At 36.4% G+C, this 22,757-nt stretch overlaps 1 protein-coding gene across 1 annotated transcript in view; it reads left to right on the forward strand.

Moving 5' to 3' along the window:
* The window catches only part of COL24A1 (collagen type XXIV alpha 1 chain), a 404,934-nt gene that overhangs the window by 33,873 nt on the left and 348,304 nt on the right, over positions 1–22,757 (forward strand). The window contains exons 4-6 of the mRNA XM_055587104.1: positions 1,687–3,041; positions 11,160–11,213; positions 13,956–14,009. Coding sequence (XP_055443079.1) covers positions 1,687–3,041; positions 11,160–11,213; positions 13,956–14,009 — 1,463 coding nt within the window. The remainder of the gene's footprint in view (positions 1–1,686; positions 3,042–11,159; positions 11,214–13,955; positions 14,010–22,757) is intronic.

Here is a 22,757-nt window from a genome sequence, read left to right on the forward strand (position 1 = left end):
TGATTTTCATATTAGCAGTGTTTCTTCCATAGTTTATTTCTTGAATTGAGAACACCCTTAGAGGCAGTTAGCATTGAGAATACCCAAAGTCACAGATAAGCCTTTATGTTATGTTTCAGAAGTGTAAATTTTTGTTGAAGATTGGGAATGATCTAGCTGGCAATTCATGTCTTATATTAAAGCAAATAGCCATAATATGGAATAAAATTAAAATCTTTTATGAATTATTTTAAAACATAAGACATTGACATTTTTTTTTTTGCATGTTTTTATGGGGCCTCTTTAATGTATTTCCCCAAATTCCTGGAGATACATATACTTTATAACTGCTGTTAGGAATATTTTGGTGGACATCTGCTACTGTATTTGCAGTTTGTAATAAACATGAGTTATCAAATATCTACTAATCTCTTATGAAAGGAAAACTAAAATGATATGTAATCTTGCTGGCTAATCTTCAAAAATCTTAATTTTTCCTCACTTATAGTTATAAATAAATAGTTCTTTAATGTACAGTGATACAACTGGGAAATTTATCACCCAAAGATAACAAAGATCACATGACTAAGCTGTTCTGTATCTTTGAGAAAATTTATTATTTTTTACAAATTGTATATAATTTTGTTGGACTCTAGGGGTACATGTTGCACCTGATCCGATTTGGGTGGGGCAAATTCATTCATTCAGAAATTATAGAAAAGTTTGAAGAGAGATATAATAGATAATATAATAGGTATAATAGATATTCTAAGCAGACATACAATCGGTCTTCCAAGAGTTTATAATTGGGTAAGGGAGATAGGCAATATACTATCAATAATATTACAATGAAAACTATAAAAATAATAATTATAAAATATATGTAAAACCTATATTTTAATAAAAATTATTAAGAAAGTCTAGAAATTACAGGGAGGCCTGGCATGCTGCGATTCATGGGGTCGCAAGGAGTCGGACATGACTGAGCGACTGAACTGAACTGAACCGATAAATTATTTAGATTAAGAATTACTGTGGAGGACCCAGACAAAATAGAATAGAGAGAAATATGTAAGAGAGAGAAAAATATACAGTGACCAGCAATTTTAAGAATTTCAATTGTCTTGTCCAGAAGTTTTCAGGGTACTGGGTACTTTATGTGTAGCACACACTTAAGGAATTAGGCATAGGGAGGGCTCTTATGTAACTTGCAAATTATTGGAAGACTAAAGAGAAAACATCCTGAAAAATTATAGTTTAAATGGGTGTGTGAACTTAATTTATAAAATGGTTTCCAAACTTAAAATTTCTTTTTGTAAGTATGTCTCCAGTTAATCTTGATCAACGAAGTCTTAAAATTTTAAATTCTAAATTAAAGAAGTAAATGACCATCTGGGAATCTTTGAACATGTACATTCATTGGAATAACAAATAAGTTTCCTAACTGAAAGAATGAAAGAACATTTATTAAATTTTGGGCATAGGGATATTGGGGGGGGTGTGTTTCAGATGATAAAGAATAACATTTTACTCTCCCTTTCCATACCTCTCATTACCTAGACATTAGTTATTGATAGAGCATGTTTATTTTAGGGATTACTATTGATACCTACAAAGAAGATTTTCTCATACTCAAACATTTATATGAACACATGAATGCCTAAGAGTAAGATTCTTTCTCTCTTTCTCTCTCTTTTTAATTTTCAGGCATAGATATTCTTCATCAACTAGGCCTTGGAGGCAAAGATGTAAGACACTCTTCATCAGTGACCGCTGTACCACCATCATCTACACCATTAACTCAGGGGGTCCATGTAACAGAATCGGGTGTCATTTTAACAAACGATTCCTATATTGAAACACCTCTTGTGAAAATTTTACCAGTCAACTTAGAACAGCCATTTACAATATTAATTGGGTTGCAGTCATATAGAGTAAACAATGCATTTCTCTTCAGCATTAGAAGTAAAAATAGACTGCAATTAGGAGTACAGTTATTACCTAAAAAATTAGTGGTATACCTTGGAGGAAAGCAGTCTGTCTTTTTCAACTACAGCGTTCACGATGAGCGATGGCATTCATTTGCCATTGCTGTTACCAATCAAGATGTCTCAATGTTTGTTGAATGTGGAAAGAAATATTTTAGCAGAGAGACTCTTTCGGAAGTTCAGACCTTTGATTCTAACAGTGTGTTTACCTTGGGAAGTATGAATAATAATTCTGTCCATTTTGAAGGAGTAGTATGTCAGTTGGATATTATTCCTTCTGCAGAAGCATCTGCAAGCTATTGCAGATATGTGAAACAGCAATGTCGCCCTGAGACAAGCCTTCCTCATACAACTATTGTATCAACTAAGATACCTGAAAACTCTCTCCTGCCCAAAAGATTGGGTGAAAAAGTACTGTCACAGGACACACTTACTGAAAACAAAAGTGTTCTAGATTTCACAAATAATGATTCTGTGACAGTGAATAAACAACAAGAACACCAGATATCAAGATCTCAGTTAACTTCTCTTCATTCACGGAATGTCTCTGCTATGGATCTTGTGAACCATGTGATTCAGACCAAAGAATTGATCACTGAGCAACTTATTCAGGCAAATTTAAGCCTGCCAATGTCCCATCGTAGCCTCAATGAGCCAAGGAAAAAAAACAAGGATAAATTCATTTCTCTTCTAAATGTGTCGGACAATATCACACAGCATAATGATAAAATAACTGGTCTGTCACCACTTAAGAAGATATCATCTAGTCTTCCACATATAAAACAAGATGCAATTAAGAATCTCAAGAAGGCTATCACAGCAAATCTGCACACTAATGAACTTATAGAACTGCAGCAGATTTTAAACACAACCTTATACAGAGTGACAGATGAGCCATCTGTGGATAATCACCTTGATCTAAGGAAGGAAGGTGAATTTGATCCTGATGCTACTTATCCCATCGAAAATAGCTATGAAACTGAGCTTTATGATTATTATTATTATTATGAGGATCTTAATACAGTGCTCGAAATGGAGAATCTAAGAGGGCCAAAAGGGGACACTGGACCTCCTGTAAGTTATTATTTTTAAAATATGTCTTAATGCACTAATTTACCATTCATTTCAAAAAGAATTCTCTGGGCTGAACAATATAGAACAGATCTGTCTTAGGTATGTAGCCTGGCTTACTGTGAATGCATTCATGGTTGCCATAATATATCCAACCAGAACGCTACTCTGGCTCAAATGTTGTACTTTTTAAAAACTATTGGCTGGCTCAGAAGGTTACTTAGTTCTGGTAAAGTGGTGAGTAAGCTATGTTTTTCTTGTTGAATCGAAATTCAATCAGGAATTGAGTTGCTAAATACAGATCAGCATTCTATTTTATTAAAAACCTGTAGACTTAATGCATAGTCATGTTAAGAGAGAATATTATAGTAGACTAAATAAAAATATTTTGATTACATTATTGAGTGTATTTTCAGCAAAGTAATATATGAATTAAAAGAATATTACCTTTTAGATAGAAATAATTTTATAGTGAGTCATTGGGGAAAAGCAAACCCTTATAGAAATTAAAATATTTCACTTAGGATTATAAAGAGTAACATATTTCATTATATCTTCCATGATATGGCCAATTTACATTTATAAGTTAATAGAAGTTCCATCTACCTCATGCAAAAATAGCCACTCAGCAGTCCATCAGTCCATTCAGTAGGAAAAAAGCCAAGTCACTTCCTTAATAATTCATTAACAAAGCTATGAGATAATAGATTGATTATTTTAGCTCTGAAATTCTTTTGTCACGTAGGTGCAATTACTGATGGATGATTTTTTAATCATTTAAGACTCATTTAAAGCTATTTAAAATCACATTAGAGACATGTTTTTACCATTCATATTTTGAATACCTTTAAATAATCAACTTATATATCTTTAGAAATCTTTTTTTTTAATTTCAAGCAGAATAAAATATATCTTAAGATATTTCTTGATTTGATGGAAGTAAAATTTGAGACATTTGTTTAGTTCCAGAAACCATAGAACAAGAGATGATGCCACTTGCTTAGCTTGTGTTTCTTTCATGGTTATTACTCAAAGTAACTTGATAGGTATTGAGCAATGCTTAGAGTGAATGTTTAAAGGATTTAATAAAATCAGAAGAATGTATTATAGAGAAATAACTTTTCAGCTAGTAGTAAAATTGAGCCACTAGGCAGGTCATATTAAACAGTAAAGGAAGCTGTTTAGTTTTTTCAAAAAATGTCAGAGATGAGTATTAATCTCTGCTCTAAATCCAGAAACAGTTATTTTGGCAATGGTTGGTAGGTGAAGCAATAATAGTCCACGGATACTTCCTTAGTCTCTCCTATGGGCAAAGCAGAAACATAAATTGTGTAAAACAGAGTCACTGCTCAGAAGGAGCTTACATTGTGGTAATAGTGATACAGAAGTACATCTGTAACCTTGTCTCATGGTCAAGTAAGATACATGACCCTGAGAGATGCAAACTAAACATGTGGAGTACACATTTTCAAAGGTAAGAAAAAAATTTTTGAGGAGAACTCTTTGAAAGATCACTTAAGGCTGAGCTGTTCAGGGTAGGTTCTTGTAGGCAAACTTAGAACCTAGACCTCAAATAATGGATATGATTTTGATAGGTGAAAGAAACTGTTGTATCTTTTATGTAGGAAAAACAGCAAAATAGCTATAATTTATTGAGATTTTTTACCTGTGGCAGGAACTCTGCTATGCCCTTTATGTTTGTTATTGTAGAAAAACTTGGTAAGTTTGGTATTATTACCCTCATTTTTCAGGTGAAGAAACTGAAGCCCAGAGTAATTTGTTTGCTTGCTCATAACCACATGCCAATAAATGATAGACCCAGGATTTTGACCCTAGAGGTAGGTTTTCTGCCTCTAAAGGTCAAACTCTTTCACAATATGAAGCTGAATAATGGTAGATAAATGTAAGGCCAAGGTAGACCTATACAGGTTGTAGAGGTCTCAATTTTCAAATAATAGTTCTGACTTTTATCTTGTTCTCAGTGGGGAATTTTGTAGGTTTCTAAGCAGAGGTATGATTAGGGAAGTCAGTCTGTGGCAGTGCCCAGAACAGACAGGAAATTCCTGTTATCTGGATGTTACAAAGCTAGGACATTATCTAGGATAACAGCAGTGAAAATGCAAAGGAAAAGTCGCATTCAAGGGAGATCTTGAAGGAAGGTTTGGTAGAACTAGGAAATTAACTGGACTTAGGGACCAAATGAAAAGAAAGAGGATCAAGGTGGCTCTAAGGTTTTAAGCCTGTGGGTTGAGAGACTGGTGATACCAATATAAAAACCAATAATTAAGACAGGAAGTTGATTTTAGGAGAAGAAACCGAGTTAAAACATTTAAGGTGCTGTTGGCAAATCAGTAAGCTGTTGAAAGATTTGAAGAAGGTGAAGTGAAAAGAGAAGTCAAAGTAGGGGGGGTATAGATTATGGGAGTTTTCCCATCAGTATTAGAGAGTCAAGAAATTTGCAAGGAAAGGACTTGGCATAGAGTCAAGAGCCAAATTGTAAGGCATGTTTGCTTTGTGGTTATAGAAGGAAAAAAAAAAAAAAAAGAGAAATGTGACAGGATAGACAGATGGGACAGAACAATATAGTTAGTGTTAGTCACTCTGTTGTGTCTGACTCTTTGTAACCCCATGGTAGCCTGCCAGGCTTCTCTGTCCATGAAATTCTCCAGGCAAGAATACTGGCGTGAGGAGCCATTCTTTTGTCCAGGGGATCTTCCCGACCCAGGGTTGGGATCAAACCCAGGTCTCCTGCATTGCAGGCAGATTCTTTACTGTCTGAGCCATCAGGGAAGCCCATAATATAGTATCATAAAAGCCAAAGATGAGAGTTTTGAGAAGATATTGATCAGCAGTGCTGAAAGCTCAAGACTGAGAAAAAGTAGAGGAAATCCTTTGGATCTTCTGATGGGAAAGTTGTTATTGAACTTTGATAATGATTTCAGCATAGTGTAGAAGTCTAAAGGCAAATTTCAGAAAGTGTATGAGAGAGTAAATGGTGATGAAATGATGAACTTTATAGAGATTTTGCACTGCTTCTTGAAGTGGATTAAGCCTGAGGACAGCCTGATCTTTCCTACTTGTTGGTGCCTGTTTTTCATCTACACACCCTTGATGTTCTTTTGATATCTTTGAAGTTCATTTCAATAAAGCTATTAGGTTTTGTGTCAGTTTTTTCTGGTACTCTTTTGATCTGAAGTTTTTTGTTTTGTTTTACTTTCTTTTTTTTTTTTTAATTTAATTTTATTTTTAAACTTTACAATATTGTATTAGTTTTGCCAAACATCGAAATGAATCCGCCACAGGTATACCCGTGCTCCCCACCCTGAACCGTCCTCCCTCCTCCCTCCCCATACCCTCCCTCTGGGTCATCCCAGTGCACCAGCCCCAAGCATCCAGTATCATGCATCGAACCTGGACTGACGACTCATTTCATACTCTAAAGAAACATCTCTCCTTAATTCTCAGGTATTTTTCTTATCCATTTTTCTATATTCTTCAGGCACACCAGTACACACATGTTAAAAGTCCTTTGTGATGATAGTATTTATTATCTTCTCTACAATGATGTCCATGTGTTTGCTTTTTTTCCATTTTGTTTTATGTAAATTCAGTTAAACTACATCCATATTCCTTAACTGATTTTTTTCAATTGTGGTCAGGTGGTATTGCTTCTGATGTGGATTTAGTCTATAATTCTTTCTTTTTTTGCTCTTTCAATCTTTAAGCTCTTTTGGCTCACATTTCATTACCTTGGTTGTTATTTTTGTCTTTTATGACTCTTCTTTGAGCTTTTTGTAGAGAAACAGCATCTTGAAATTCTTTGGATTTATAATGAACTATATGAACTTCTTTCTCTGCATGAAGCAATCCTTTTCTGGTAAAAAAATTTTCATTTACTTTTAATTTATGTTTCTGTCCTCACACTTCCCCCCTCCCCTCAAAATGTATAGGTCCCTTGCTGGTTTCTTTCTGGTTATCGCTCATTTTTAAAATAGAAACGCCACTATTTGGGCCACTATGTGCTTTAGCATGGTATGCTGCTGCCGCCAAGTCGCTTCAGTCGTGTCTGACTCTGTGCAACCCCATAGACGGCAGCCTACCAGGCTTCTCCGTCCATGGGATTCTCCAGGCAAGAACACTGGAGTGGGTTGCCATTTCCTTCTCCAATGCATGAAAGTGGAAAGTGAAAGTGAAGTCACTCAGTCGTGTCTGACTCTTAGCGACCCCATGGGCTGCAGCCTACCAGGCTCCTCCATCCATGGGATTTTCCTGGCAACAGTACTGGAGTGGGGTGCCATTGCCTTCTCCTAGCATGGTATAGGGAGAGGCAAAAGGGAGTTAGGTGGAGTAGTACACAGCATCAAATTCAAGTTGCTGCCTTCAATGCCATCTTTCGATATGTATTGTGTCCTCTACCTAGAAATGTATCTCCTCTCGTTTTCATATACATGAAGCCCTCTGTATCAGTCTAAGAAGTGATATGATGATTCATGCTCTTGTCTTTTACCTCCTTCCTCCACCAGAAATTTCCTGAGGTTAGGAGATTTGTTGCAGATCATAAAAATGACGGGGTCTTCCTTTTCAGCTCTGCCTTCCTTACTCTTGGGTTGTTTGAACTGGATCTTTGCAGGGTCATGAATTATATTCCCTGTGGCTTTACCATTCCCTTGAACTTAGCTATTGTCATTAAAGGATCATTGGAATGAACTTTCTGGACTGATATACTGTTAGATATCTGTAGCCTGTCCCAGGTTTGAGGTCTAAGGAGGGTTTTTTGTTTTCAGTCATCTTTCAGCATCTTTCCTTATTCCAAAATGTCTCACTATTTGAAAGATAATTTTCATATTTTGTGGTTTGTGGTTGTGGTCGTTTTCTTGTTTCATCAGAGAAGTTTTTTTCTTTTGGTATTTTTTGTTGTTTTCAGAGGGTTTTTGAGGGAAGGAGGGTAGCTTTAAAATGTTCTCATTCTGCTGTCTTTTATAGAAATTCACTAGTGACCCATTTTAGAATGTAAATTACATCATGTCATTTATCTGCTTAAAACTCTTCAGTGACAGGAGAGTGTAGCAGTTAGAATAAATTAAAAAGTCTTTATCATGACCCATGCAGTCATATGTCATTTGGCCCCTGTTTTCCTCGGCAACGTCACTTTGTTCCACTTTTGCTTACTTCCACTGTTGGCTTTCTTTTAGTTCCTTAATAAGATTGTATTTTTGTTTTATTTTACTCATGCTGTCATTCATTTTATTCCTATTTTCAAATTTTGTTTTCTCCCCTTTCCTCATTCCTCTTCATTTTTTAGGTCTAACTTAGAGCTTCCTCAGGGACGCATTCTCTCATAGCACAATATAAACTATGTGCACTGTGTTGATCTCTCTTGGTTGCTTATTCTTTTCTTTATCTCACTAAATAAAATGCATACTGTGTGTTTATTTGTTAGTGGGTGTCTTTTTATCTCATTGTCAGCTCCAGGAGGCTTTGTTGCTTACTAATGTTTATTGAGTAAGTGAATGAATCAATGAGTGAGTGAACTATAAAAAGAAATTTAGATGCAAGACTTCCAAGATGGACCAGACACTACTCTCTTACAAGTATTGGATACATTTTTTTCAGTATATTACCTTAGTAATAATAATGTTGTAACCAACACTGAGTACTACTTGTGCTCCATGCATACCTTTAAACAATTGCTCTATCGTTTATGGTTAATTACTCTATATCAGACATAGTTACAAGTATTTTATATACGATAACTTTAATATCCACTGTAACATCATCAGTGTTATAAATATGAGAAAACTAAGTCTTAGCAAGAGTAGCTGATTTGTCTAAGGTCATTCAGCAAGTAAATGATTGAAGCATGATTTGATTGTAGATTGGATGATTGCCAGGCTTCCCTGGTGGCTCAGACAGTCAAGCGTCTGCCTATAATGCTGGAAACCTGGTTTCAATCCCTGGGTCAGGAAGATCCTCTGGAGAAGGAAATGGCAACCCACTCCAGTACTCTTGCCTGGAAAAATCCCATGGGTGGAGGAGCCTGGTAGGCTACAGTCTATGGGGTCGCGAAGAGTCGGACACGACTGAGCGACTTCACTTTCACTTTGGATGATTGCCATAGCATTGCTCTTTAACTAAATTATACTTTCTCTTAATAACTGATAATCTGAAAGTTAAAGTGCCTTTTCTAGTACTTCACTTATAGAAAATAATTCATAAAAAGTCATATAATATAAAATTGCTTTCCTTCTCTGGTTTCTAGGAAATACCTATTAATAACTTATTCTCAAAGATATGGAAATGAAAAATTGTGAAGACAAGTTAATACTTATTGCTAATTAATTCAAATATTTTAATCACAGCATAAATATACTTTTCCCCCACCTCCACTATCTAATATGAACTGTAATAATTTCTTTTTCAGTGTGAATGTAGTAGTGTTTCTTTTGTCACAAAGTAGCGTGATAGGGCAGTAAACCAAACTAGATATTTTAATTTTGCATTTAATTTTTTATTTTTAGAGTTTATTTTAGAGGACTTAAAATCATCAGCTGTTAAGTTCTGAGGATAAAAATAGAACCAGAACTGTTTTAAAAAGAGTTTTAATTTTTTTTTAAATAAGTGAAAGTCAAGTTTTGATGGAAGCTAGTGATATAGTAGTAACTCTCAAAATATTTGAATAGTTCAGGATGGAGAATAGAAATATTACTTTTATGTGGTTGAAAGAGAAATATTACTTTTTTAATTTTAAGAAATACATGAAAGGTTTTTATTAAGGGGTATAAAAAGGCAAAATAAAAAGGAAAATGGACAGTTTGAAATATACAAAGAACATTAGAAAACTGAAAAGTGACTGAAAAAAACTGAAAACAAGCATCAATAAAGGAGAACATTTCAAAGAGAAAAATGTTACATGACAATGAAGATCAGTAGGTCATGCTATATGTTAATGGTAGGGCTAATGTCTTAACCTTGACATGTTTAATATCAAAGTTCATAGTATTTTTACTGCAGTAATGAATGAATGTTTGTAAAACATTGTATATAAATGTAAAACATAGCTATATGTATGCTCTGAGACATCAAGAATAATACCATGGCAGCAGAGTGCTCAGTAACAATGAAATGAATAGGCAGATGAATGAATGAATATGTATTAATCATATCCCAAATGAATATTTATTCCTCCACCAGTTGATTGTTAAAATAAGTTTAAAAAAAAAAGATAATATAAGGCATTAATATGTGGAAGCAAAGTAGTAGTTTCCTATTTCTTATTTGATATATTTCAAAAGTGACATTTAAAGAACTCAGAATACCTTAAAATTGATCTGTTTTTACTTTTTTATTGTTTTTACTTAAAATTGATTTTGTTTTTACAAAACCATTTCTCTATTGACCTCTTGGTATGCTGCATTTTGTGTAGGGCAGATATATTACTGAATATACTAGCTCAGCTGGTAAAGAATCTGCCTGTAATGCAGGAGACCCAGGTTCAATCCCTGGGTTGGGAAGATCCCTGGAGAAGGGAATGGCTACCACTCTAGTATGCTGACCTGGAGAATTCCATGGACTGTGTATAGTCCATGGGTTCGGAAAGAGTTGGACACAACTGAGCAACTCACAAACTAGAAGGATCTCATTGTAACAGTTGAACACATTACATAGATCTTTAGTATAAGTCTTCTAAAAAAACATAAAATGGTCAGTGCTTTATTTTTTCAAGGCAAGTCTTCTTTTGAAATGTGTTTGGAAAAAACCCCCAAAAACCTGTAGTTGTTGGTCTCCAAACCCTAAATTGAATTCCTCTTTCAGTAGTAAAAGTAAATTTAGGTAAAAAACTACCCACAAAACTACTAGTTATGGTCCCTGTAAAAACCAGATACAGTGGCCGTAACCATAAGTCATAGACTTCCTGCTGCCATATCTGACCAGATTAAAGAGGACATTTGAGTTTCAACTCTCACTCCTGCTGATTAAGGTGAGGGGTTTCATGTTATTTTAAAACCATCATCAGCTAGTAACTGGGGACCAAAAAAGAGCCCTGGAGTGAAATCTTCACAAGACTTGTGAGAAAGGATGTATCTGTTCTCTTGTCTAATATCTCAGCATTTGTTTTCCAAGGGTCCCCCTGGCCCAGCAGGCATCCCAGGTCCATCAGGAAAGAGAGGTCCACGGGTAAGTGGATGGGCTCCATTTCTCACTTGCTGTTAGAGTTGGTAGCTTTCCAGTATGCTTTTCCTACTGTTGTACAGTCTGTACTTCCTCTGGAAATCCGCCTGGATTGTCAAACTTAGCCTGGCCTTTGCCAATTCAAGAGAAGCTTGGGAACATGTGCCACTTATTTATTTGAGTGTAAACACCCAGCCAAAGCATTCTCTGTGAACATGCCCAAAAAGATAATCAAATTTGTAGATTAGTGATTGTTTTGGTGCTACTTGTAGCATTATTCTTAGTTATAAAGTGATCTCATCTGTAGTTGATAGTCCAAGGTGGGGATCATTTACTTTGGGAAATGAAGAAGAGTGAGCAGCCTTAAAATAGTGCATTCCTGGATTACATAGTGGAAAATATTGGACTTATAAACTAAAAAAATAATTGTCCTGAGGAAAAAAGCTTCCTCAAGGGTAGCAGTAGTTTTTCACATTAAACAGGTCCAACAAAAGATTTATTGCTGTGTTAGAATTCATTTCTTTCAAACCTCAAAAAAAAAAAAAGTGAACTTTTACTAGCAGAAATTCTTTGAAGAGCTAGAAAAGGAATTATGATTGTATGTTATAAAGACAAATGTAAATACCATATACAATCCACTTTCTTTACTAATTTTTGCTTATCATATAAACAAATTAATGTAAAACTCACCCTAAAATGCTAATTTAAATGGTCCTTATTCACATCAAGCTCTTGTTGATGTGAGGCTCAAGATGAATGCTTACTCTGCTCTAGCTGTTTAACATTTCTTTTCTTTCTCTATACTTGATGACCTACCACATTCCTCCCAAGAGTGTTTTGTAAACTTGTCCACTCTCCTCCAGCCAACAAACCATTTCTGTCCTACCCCTTTTCTGTCTGGAGACCCTGGATTTTGCTTTCTGAGGCACTGAGTTCCCCTTTGCATTAATTATATTCCCTCTCCACTGCTAAGGCTGTTCTTCCATAACTTAACCTTTTCTATCCCTAGATTTTATCTTATTTGGCAACAAACAGTAAGTTATCCTTTTTTTTTAAGTCCCAGACTTTCACTGATGCTAATTTTTCCTAAAGTTATTGTCCTTGCTCACTCTTGCACTAATGAGCTCTGTGGAATAATACTTTATACCCATTGGTCCCACATCAACAAATCATTTGTTAATCCTTATAAATTTTCCCACCTACTTTATTCAAAAATTTATTTTTGAAGACTACACAAATGAGAGGTCATGAAATCTAATTTTTTCCATTAGTTTTCATCTTGCTAGATATACTTTCCATGTTTGTATTGCTATCATTCCTCCCCCTTCTGACACAATGCTCTGTTAATTCAGAAGTGAAAAAAAACAGATAAATATTAAGTATTTCTGTGTTAAGATAGAGGTATAACTGAAGGGAGAGTCTTCCCTCATAATTCAGTTGGTAAAGAATCTGCATGCAGTGCAGGAGACTGGGTTCGATCCCTGGGTCAGGAAGATCCCCTGGAGGAGGAAATGAAAACCCACTCCAGTATTCTTGCCTGGGAAATCCTATGGACAGAGGAGCCTAGTAGGCTGCAGTCCATGGGGTCGCAAAAGTTGGACATGACTTAGCAACTAAACCACTACATAGCCAAAGGGTACAGAGGTGGGTACCAACCCCAAATGAGTATAGAAGCCCTGGAGACCTGAAAGCCTTTCTGGAGATGAATCTTTGTTCTTCTATTTGCTAGTTGTATGAACCTAAGTTTACCCATTTGTAAAGGGGAATAAATAACCACCCTGCAGGATTATTATATGGATTAGTAATAATAATAATAATAAATAAAGCAGTAACAGTTACTTACATATAGTAGGTATTTAGTAAATAGAAGCAGTTATTGAATTCAAATGGACAAATATCACTTTTTTCTTAAATTCCCCACACTGCACGGCTTGTGGGATCTCAGTTCCCCAAGCAGGGATTAAAACTGGACCACAGGCACTGAAAGCACCAGATTCTAACCACTGGATCACCAGGGAATTCCCCAAATTGACAGATATTCACTGGGAGTCTGATATGTGCTAAATACTACACTGGTGATATTAAAAACAGCTGCTTTTCAAAGAATTTATAATCCTAGAACTAAACAGCACATGTCATGAAGAAGTTAAAATAGCAATAAAATATTAATAGAATTGTCCCAAGGCAACATATAATTAATTGCAAATTAATTTTATATGCAGCAGTTTCTGTGGGATTGAGTAGGAAAGAGAAATCACCTCATGCTAGCCAGGATTTAAAGGTGGTATCTCAGTTGACACTTGAACATGATTTGAGCAGGTGTAGGAGAGGCATGGTTAAATGAGGTAAGTCTTAAGGCATGCACCATAGCATAAACAAAACCCAAGTGCAGAAGGGGTTACCGGATGTTGAGAGGAGAGTAAAACAATTGCACTTTGTTATTTTGGGGCTTCTTAACTCTGCACAACTTTTAGAAGTAGCGCTGAGCAATGTGGCTGGAGATAAGAGGTGGTAAATAAGGGACATAAATACCTCAAAGTAGTGTTTTGAAGCAAAAAACAGAAACCGCAGTTCTGCTCTGTAATCGGTGTCTTTTCTAAGACTGAAATATCGAAGACCTCAGAAGAAATAATGAACTTTGTAAAATAACGTATCCATTTTAACAAATCATGTAATATTTATTTGAATGTTATAATAAACACTTGTATCTAGATCTAAGAATGATCTGAATTTTTTTTCTATTTGTAGGGCATACCAGGGCCACATGGAAATCCTGGGTTACCTGGATTACCAGGTCCAAAGGTGAGTGCTGTGAATATCACGTGATTTTCGGCACATTACTAAAGAAGGTCTTTAACTTTTAAAGTCAGCCTTGGAATATTAGGGATCTCTGTCATCTCCAGAGCATGAGTCTCCGGCAAGATTGTCATCGGGTGGCAGATAGCCAGGTCCTTGAGAGCCCACCACGTGGATTTATAAATAGCTAGTGGTAAAGGCAAGCATGGCCCTGCTTTGATATTCTAGTCTTTGTTGTCAAAATATGATGGCAATATATGGAAACCTCTGTAGTGTATAGATTATGATTTGAGTAATTTACCTTAAATCAAGACTATTGTAATGTGTAAATAAATACTGAGGAAATAAAACATCATTTATTTCCCTGTTTCATACTTCTCTAATATTTTCACTTGAAAAAGATCTATGAGGATAATGCTTATAGGATATACTCATATTTTTATGAAAACAACTAACCTGAAAACCTGTAAAAATATGAGCATACATAGTTGTGTGCTAGTAGTGTGACAGACAGTAGTATGCTGCTGCAAAGTCACTTCAGGCATGTCTGTAAAACAGATGGAAGTATATATACCAGGCTGGTTACCTTCATAGCGGGTATGGAATTGGAAATATAAGTAAATATACATATCTATACCCACACATGTGCATGTGTATGTAAGCATTAGGGTTTTGGTTGCCAGTAACATCATGAATATTTCAGGGTCATTAATAACCACTCTGCTTATTAATTATCTCACTCAAAAGTAACCAAATAGCTGTTACCATACAGATGTAGATTGAGATAGGATAGAGCTTAAGGACACAGGTTTTGGAGTCTAACTGATGTGGATTCAAGTTTTAGCCCTCTTGATTTGTATATACTGTGTTTAGTTGTGTCTGTTCTTTGTGACCTCGTGGACTGTAGCCCATCAGGCTCCTCTGTCCATGATTCTCCAGGCAAGAATGCTGTAGTGGGTTGCCGTTTCTTTCTCCAGGGGATCTTCCCAACCCAGGGATTGATCCAGGTCTCCCACATTGCAGGCGAATTCTCTACCGTCTGAGTCACCAGGAAAGCCCCTTGATTTGTATGACTAGAAACAAATTACTTGCTTTGCCCCTTTAAGCTTAATTTTCTTCTCCCAAACAGGGAAAACCATAGTATGTCCTCATAGGGCTGGAGTGAAGGCTAAATAAATTGTGACCAAAGCCCTTAACAGAGCGAACACATCATAAATAATACCATTATTAATAATAAGTAATAATGACTCCCTCAGTTTCTCATCACTCTCAACAACTTTTTGAGTTTAATAAAATGTCTCAGAAAAAAGGCTTTTAACTACTGGATGTGTACCAGAAAAAAGACAAATGCCTTCTCAAGAAATTAGACTTTTGTTTTAAAATTTGTGATTCTCTAGCCCTCCAAGTTTTGTCTGGGGACTTCAAGGATATTTAGACTAGTGCAAGGCTAGTGTAGCTGTAAAGACCCAGCTCATGGTTCTCCACAGAGCTCAAGTTCTAGGGGACTTGCCAACCTACTAACAGCCTCATCTCCACAACTTGATGGAAGACAGAATAGAGGTGGGGTTTCCACATGGCTTGTGTCGTCTTTCTCTTTTCCTGCCTCAGCCAATAACAAACATATACTTGAAGAAACAAAAAAGATGGAGAATAGGGTGAGGGGAGATGAAGACGGAAATAGTGGAAAGCCTTTGATTTCATTGACTTCTTAAAATGTGTGTACTTAGGAGAAAATACTTGAGAAAATGATGTCTGTGTCAAAAAAATTATCTTTGTCCAAAGATTAAAAACAGGGTATTTTGCAGTGTTGACTAATATGAATGTGTGCCTTCAGGAAAATGCTCTAGGAGAGATTAAGTCTTAATCTCAAGATTTCTCTTTAATATCATACTTAGTAGTATAAATATAATTTTGACTACAACTATTTACCAATAACATATTTTATGAACCCCTATATTAGGGATTTTGTAAGCTCTACTTAAAATTTGCAAGCAATTAACTGAACCTCTTGGGAACTTAATCATATAAACCTGAATATTAGTCTTAGTTTATATTTAAATTTAATAATTTGATAACCATCTTAAAAATAGCCAAAACTGACCATGATTTGTTTTAACTGCACATATTTATGGGGACATTAGATAGGACTTCCCTGATGGCTCAGACGGTAAAACGTCTGCCTACAATGCAGGAGACCCAGGTTCAATCCCTGGGTCGGGAAGATCTCTTGGAGAAGGAAATGGCAACCCACTCCAGTATTCTTGCCTGGAAAATCCCATGGATGGTGGAACCTGGTAGGCTACAGTCCATGGGGTCATGAAGAGTCAGCCACAACTGAGCGACTTCACTTTCACTTTTCACTTTCATGCATTAGAGAAGGAAATGGCAACCCACTCCAGTGTTCTTGCCTGGAGAATCCAGGGACAGGGGAGCCTGTTGGTCTGCCGTCTATGGGGTTGCACAGACTCGGACATGACTGAAGTGACTTAGCAGCAGCAGCAGCTTAGCAAGGGTAGTAGTGTGTGGTTTATGAAACCAATTTTCCTAGGAATTTAACATTTTAAAGTAATACACACTTTAAAGTAATCAGGATTAATAGAACATTCAAGTTTTATACTTTGTAATCCTCTTATAGTGTTTATTCAAGACAATGCAATAAATATGCAGATTTCATGCTCTCAAGGATAAATTTTGACATGTAATCACAGGATTTATTTTCCTTCAGGAACAAAGATCCCTTTTAGGTTAATGGGTTTTACAGTATTAAGACATTTTCAGAATTTTTCTCTTTTCAGTTATTATTCAGCAAGAATAACATAGAATTATTGTTCTCTAAGAAAAGTGTATAAAAAATCTTGTCACTTGTATAAGAAATGGTACATTTCAAAAGGGGTTACCTGAACCTTTGAAAAGACCAAATTAAGATAATTGCAAGTTTAGAAAGATTTAACTGCAATGGAAAATGCAGTGCATTATGAAATGTTTATACAATCATATTTGGATTAATATATTTTATAAAAATTGTTAGAACTGATACCAACCAGGGTTCTTGACCTTAACCAGTCAATAGAAATTTCAGATTCCTTATGTGGAGTGAGGAAATGGGTGTGTTCAGGGGTTGGACCAGAGGGTTGGCTTAGAGTTTTCTCACCTCTTTGGTGGTGTTGTATATAGTGAAAAAGTGAAAGTGAAAGTCCCTCAGTCATGGGCTATACAGTCCTCAAGGACTGTACAGTCCATGGAATTCTCCAGGCCAGAATACTGGAGTGGGTGTAGCTGTTCCCTTCTCCAGAGGATCTTCCCAACCCAGGGATTGAACCCAGGTCTACCACATTGCAGGTGGATTCTTTACCAGCTGAGCCACCAGGGAAGCCCAAGAATACTGGAGTAGGTAGCCTATCCCTTTTCCAGGCGATCTTCCTGACCCACAAATTGAACTGGGGTCTCCTGCATTGCAGGTTGCATATAGAGGTATGCAATGCATTGCTTTTGCTCTGACCCCCTGTTTTGGCTCCCAGCTCTTCAGAAGTGGCAGTTGGGTGGCGTTTTTTTGTTTTGTTTTGTTTGGTCTTTTCATTTGTTTGTCCAGAGATGCAACTTTTACTGAAAATATCACATTTATTATTTGTTACATAAAACAAAAAGTCTTGTGTCTCTTAAGAATGAATATACCTTAAGATAGTATAGCAATAAGTTCTATTTATAAGGCTATTTTAAAGTTTATAAGAATAAAGCTTATTTTGCAAATGATGCAAAATCTAGCATTTTATTTTCTGTTATACTGTTACAATTAAGTTAGTATTTACCATAAAGGACAAAGAATGTAAACTTATCTTTGGTGGTTCTCAACTCTGTTCAAGCAAAATAAGTTTTCACATGTTTGTCTTCCTTAATAGATTCTGAGTTATTTGAATGCAGGGGCCAGATCTTATCCCTCTTAGCCTTTGTATCTAGTCCAGTGCCTAGCATGTGTTGGGCATTCTATAAATGTTAAACTGAAGTAATAAGCAGACAACGTTAGTAATAAGGCACTGGCATCAAAAGGAAATAAGAACTAGCACTTACTAAGCATCTAGTATCAGTTGACAGTATTTTATGTATGCCATCTCATTCAATTCCACTTCAATTAAGAGTACTATTCAGAGCAGGCTTTATTACCTTCTGCTTTCCATAGAAGAAAACATATTCAGAGAAGTAAGTACTTAACCAAGGTAACACAGTTTAACTGGCATCAGAATTAGATCTGTTTTACTCTTTACCTTACACCTATTTGTCTCTACTAGCATAGTGAGTGGTTCGCTATGAACCTTGAATGTATGAAACAGCACCTTAAGAAGGAAAGATGAGGGTGGGGTAACCTAGTGTAATTAAAGACTTTCTGAATTCATTTAGTAATAGTATCAAAATATGTCCATTCCAGGGTTCCAGCTAATCCTTTGGATGCTAATAAGATACAAACGCCATAAAGAGTGAAACTGAACTCTCATCCCTTAGAACTGTGTTGTTAAATTGCTAAATAGTAGAAGAACAAAATGCCACACAAAAATTTTGTGGGTATACAACATTTTTCAGCAATATGAAGACTAATTTAAAATAGAGGTAAACTATTGAGTTTTAGCTGAAATCAGTAGACTTCTGGTAGAAATATTGTCTTTCTAAGAAAAAAATCTTTCTAAAAAAATATCAAGTGAATTCTGCTTCTCTGTTTGCTAGAAAGAATGACTTTTTTCTTGCCACCAAATACCATCTAAGTCCACAGTTCATCATATTTACTTATTTAATATAAACTTTATTTGCAGGATGCTGGAAATTCTTTACTATTAATTAATACATGATCGATTATGCAGTAAATCTTCAGACATGAGTCCGAATGAAGAATCTAGATCTACTTACAGTTCTAGTCCAGGCAATCTATTTTTGTCCAGATAATTTCTTTCCCAAAAATGCTTCCTAAAGGCTACTTAAAAACTTTCCATGAATGTTAATTAGTAGCATATATTACTTTAGTCAAGTTCAATAGCTCCTTCAAATTTAATCCCATTCAATGAAAACATCTAACCTTAGTAAGCTGCTATTAACAGTGTTCTGTTAGTATTGGCTTGGCCAAAATGTTCATTTGGGATTTTCTTTTAAGATCTTATGGAAAAATCTGCAAGAAGTTTTTGGCCACCTCAATAATAGTAAATGAAATGTTATTAATTAATAATATTAAATATTGAATTCCAAAGAGTATATCTTTGTGCTATACTTTATTTATGGTTTTGGCCCTCAGTTCCCATGTTTCTGTCATGCTCCCATTTTCCTTGCTTGTGAATAAGTATAGATGTTGACCCATTCTAAGAACTTTTTTACAGAGTCAGATTGCTATGAAAATTTTTCAATCCAACATTCTGACAATGTAAAGTATGATAAAATGCTGAAGATTGAGGTGTTCCTGTTGTTCTATACAACATAAGGACCTTTATGTAAAGGACCAGACAAATATGACAAATACATTAAATTTTTTTCCTTCTAGCCATCAAAGACTATTACGGTCACATCAAAAGGATTCAGAAGCCAATTTGAAAAGCTTCTAGTAGTCAAAGATTGGTATAATTTGAATATCATTAAGAATATTAACTGTAGTGGATTAAGTCACATCAAATATCTCTAAATCCATGAGTTTACTTTGTAGCTAAGAACAGAGAAGCCCTCGTTGGTCACCTTTAGAGGATGCTAGGGAATTGCATCTATGAGATTGTATATTCAACAATTCAATTCAAATCTGACACTAACTACCCCAAGCTAGTGTCAGACTCCACAGATTTAAGGGCTCAATCCCACATGACTCCCCACATTTGAGATGCTAACAGAACACTTGTGCCTGGCTGACTATGATTGTCCAGGGCTTCCCACAATCTCTTCCTCTCCCGGGTTTGATATTTTGCTGGAATAGCTCACAGAACTCAGAAAAACATTTTAATTAGGCTTACCAATTTATTATTAAAAAATAGAACTCAAATAGCTGAAAGGTAGAGATGCATAGGGCAAAATATGGAGAGAGAAGCCTAGAGCTTCCATGCCCTTCCCTGGTACATCATGCTCCCAGTGTGTTCACCTGCTGGAAGCTCTTGGAATGTCTTTAAGAGTTTTTATACTGAATCTCTACCTCCTGTCCCTGGAGGTGGGGGAGGAGATGGGGCTAAATTTTACTACCCTCTAATCACTTGTTTGCCTTGCTGGTGACTAGTTCCCATCCTGAAGCTATCTGGCTCCCTCACTCCAATCACCTCATTAGCATAAGCTCTGATCAAAAAGAGCTTGTTATGAATAACAAAAAGCACTCCTCCGACTCAGGAAATTCCAAGGGTTTTAGGACCTTTGTGCCGGGAACCAGGGCCAAAGACAAAATGTATACTTTCAGAATGTGGTCCACTGGAGAAGGGAATGGTAAACCACTTTAGTATTCTTGCCTTGAGAGCCCCATGAACAGTATGAAAGGCAAAAAGATAGGACACTGAAAGATGAACTCCCCAGGTCAGTAGGTGCCCAATATGCTACTGGAGATCAAGGGAGAAATAACTCCAGAAAGAATGAAGAGACGGAGCCAAAGCAAAAAACAACACCCATTTGTGCATGTGACTGGTGATGGAAGCAAGGTCTGATGCTGTAAAGAGCAAAATTGCATAGGAACCTGGAATGTTAGGTCCGTGAATCAAGGCAAATTGGAAGTGGTCAAACAGGAGATGGCAAAAGTGAATATCGACATTTTAGGAATCAGTGAACTAAAATGGACTGGAATGGGTGAATTTAACTCAGATGACCATTATATTTACTACTATGGGCAAGAATCCCTTAGAAGAAATGGAGTACCCATCATAGTCAACAAAGAGTCCAAAATGCAGTATTTGGATGCAATCTCAAAAACGAAAGAATGATCTCTGTTCATTTCCAAGGCAAACCATTCAATATCACGGTAATTCAAGTCTATGCCTCAACCAGTAATGCCGAAGAAGCTGAACGGTTCTACAAAGGCCTACAAGACCTTCTAGAACTAACACCCCCAAAAGATGTCCTTTTCATTAGAGGGGACTGGAATGCAAAAGTAGGAAGTCAAGAAACACCTGGAGTAACAGGAAAATTTGGTCTTGGAGTACAGAATGAAGCAGGGCCAAGGCTAACAGAATTTTGCCAAGAGAACGCACTGGTCATAGCAAACACCCTCTTCCAACAACACAAGAGAAGACTCTACACATGGACATCATCAGATGGTCAACACTGAAATCAGATTGATTATATTCTTTGCAGCCAAAGATGGAGAAGCTCTATACAGTCAGCAAAAATAAGACCGGGAGCTGACTGTGGCTCAGATCATGAACTCCTTATTGCCAAATTCAGACTGAAATTGAAGAAAGTAGGGAAAACCTCTAGACCATTCAGGTATGACCTAAATCAAATCCCTTATGATTATACAGTAGCAGTGAGAAATAGATTTAAGGGGCTAGACCTGATAGAGTGCCTGATGAACTATGGAATGAGGTTCGTGACATTGTACAGGAGACAGGGATCAAGACCATCCGCATGGAAAAGAAATGCAAAAAAGAAAAATGGCTGTCTGAGGGGGCCTTACAAATAGCTGTGAAAAGAAGAGAAGCGAAAAGCAAAGGAAAAAAGGAAAGATATAAGCATCTGAATGCAGAGTTCCAAAGAATAGCAAGGAGAGATAGGAAAGCCTTCCTCAGCCTTCAATGCAAAGAAACAGAGGAAAACAATAGAATGGGAAAGACTAGAGATCTCTTTAAGAAAATTAGAGATACCAAGGGAACATTTCTTGCAAAGATGGGCTCGATAAAGGACAGAAATGGTATGGACCTAAGAGAAGCAGAAGATATTAAGAAGAGGTGGCAAGCATACACAGAAGAACTGTACAGAAAAGATCTTCATGATCCAGATAATCACGATGGTGTGATCACTCACCTAGAGCCAGACATTCTGGAATGTGAAGTCAAGTGGGCCTTAGAAAGCATCACTATGAACCAAGCTAGTGGAGGTGATGGAATTCCAGTAGAGCTATTTCAAATCCTGAAAGATGATGCCGTGAAAGTGCTGCACTCAATATGCCAGCAAATTTGGAAAACTCAGTGGCCAGAGGACTGGAAAAGGTCAGTTTTCATTCCATTCCCAAAGAAAGGCAATGCCAAAGAATGCTCAAACTACGGCACAATTGCACTCATCTCACAAATGCTCAAAGTTCTCCATATCAGGCTTTAGCAGTCCATGAACCATGAACTTCCAGGTGTTCAAGCTGTTTTCAGAAAAGGCAGAGGAACCACAGATCAAATTGCCAACATCCGCTGGATCATCGAAAAAGCAAGAGATTTCCAGAGAAACATCTATTTCTGCTTTATTGACTATGCCAAAGCTTTTGACTGTGTGGATCACAATAAACTGTGGAAAATTCTGAAGGAGCTGGGAATACCAGCCCATCTGACCTGCCTCTTGAGAAACCTATATGCAGGTCAGGAAGCAACAGTTAGAACTGAACATGGAACAACAGACCGGTTCCAAATAGGAAAAGGAGTATGTCAAGGCTGTATATTGTCACCCAGCTTATTTAACTTATATGCAGAGTACATCATGAGAAATGCTGGGCTGGATGAAGCACAAGCTGGAATCAAGATTACCGGGAGAAATATCAATAACCTCAGATATGCAGATGACACCACCCTTATGGCAGAAAGTGAAGAGGAACTAAAAAGCCTCTTGATGAAAGTG

This window comes from Bubalus kerabau, chromosome 6, assembly GCF_029407905.1.
Source record: "Bubalus kerabau isolate K-KA32 ecotype Philippines breed swamp buffalo chromosome 6, PCC_UOA_SB_1v2, whole genome shotgun sequence".
Lineage (NCBI taxonomy): Eukaryota > Metazoa > Chordata > Mammalia > Artiodactyla > Bovidae > Bubalus > Bubalus kerabau.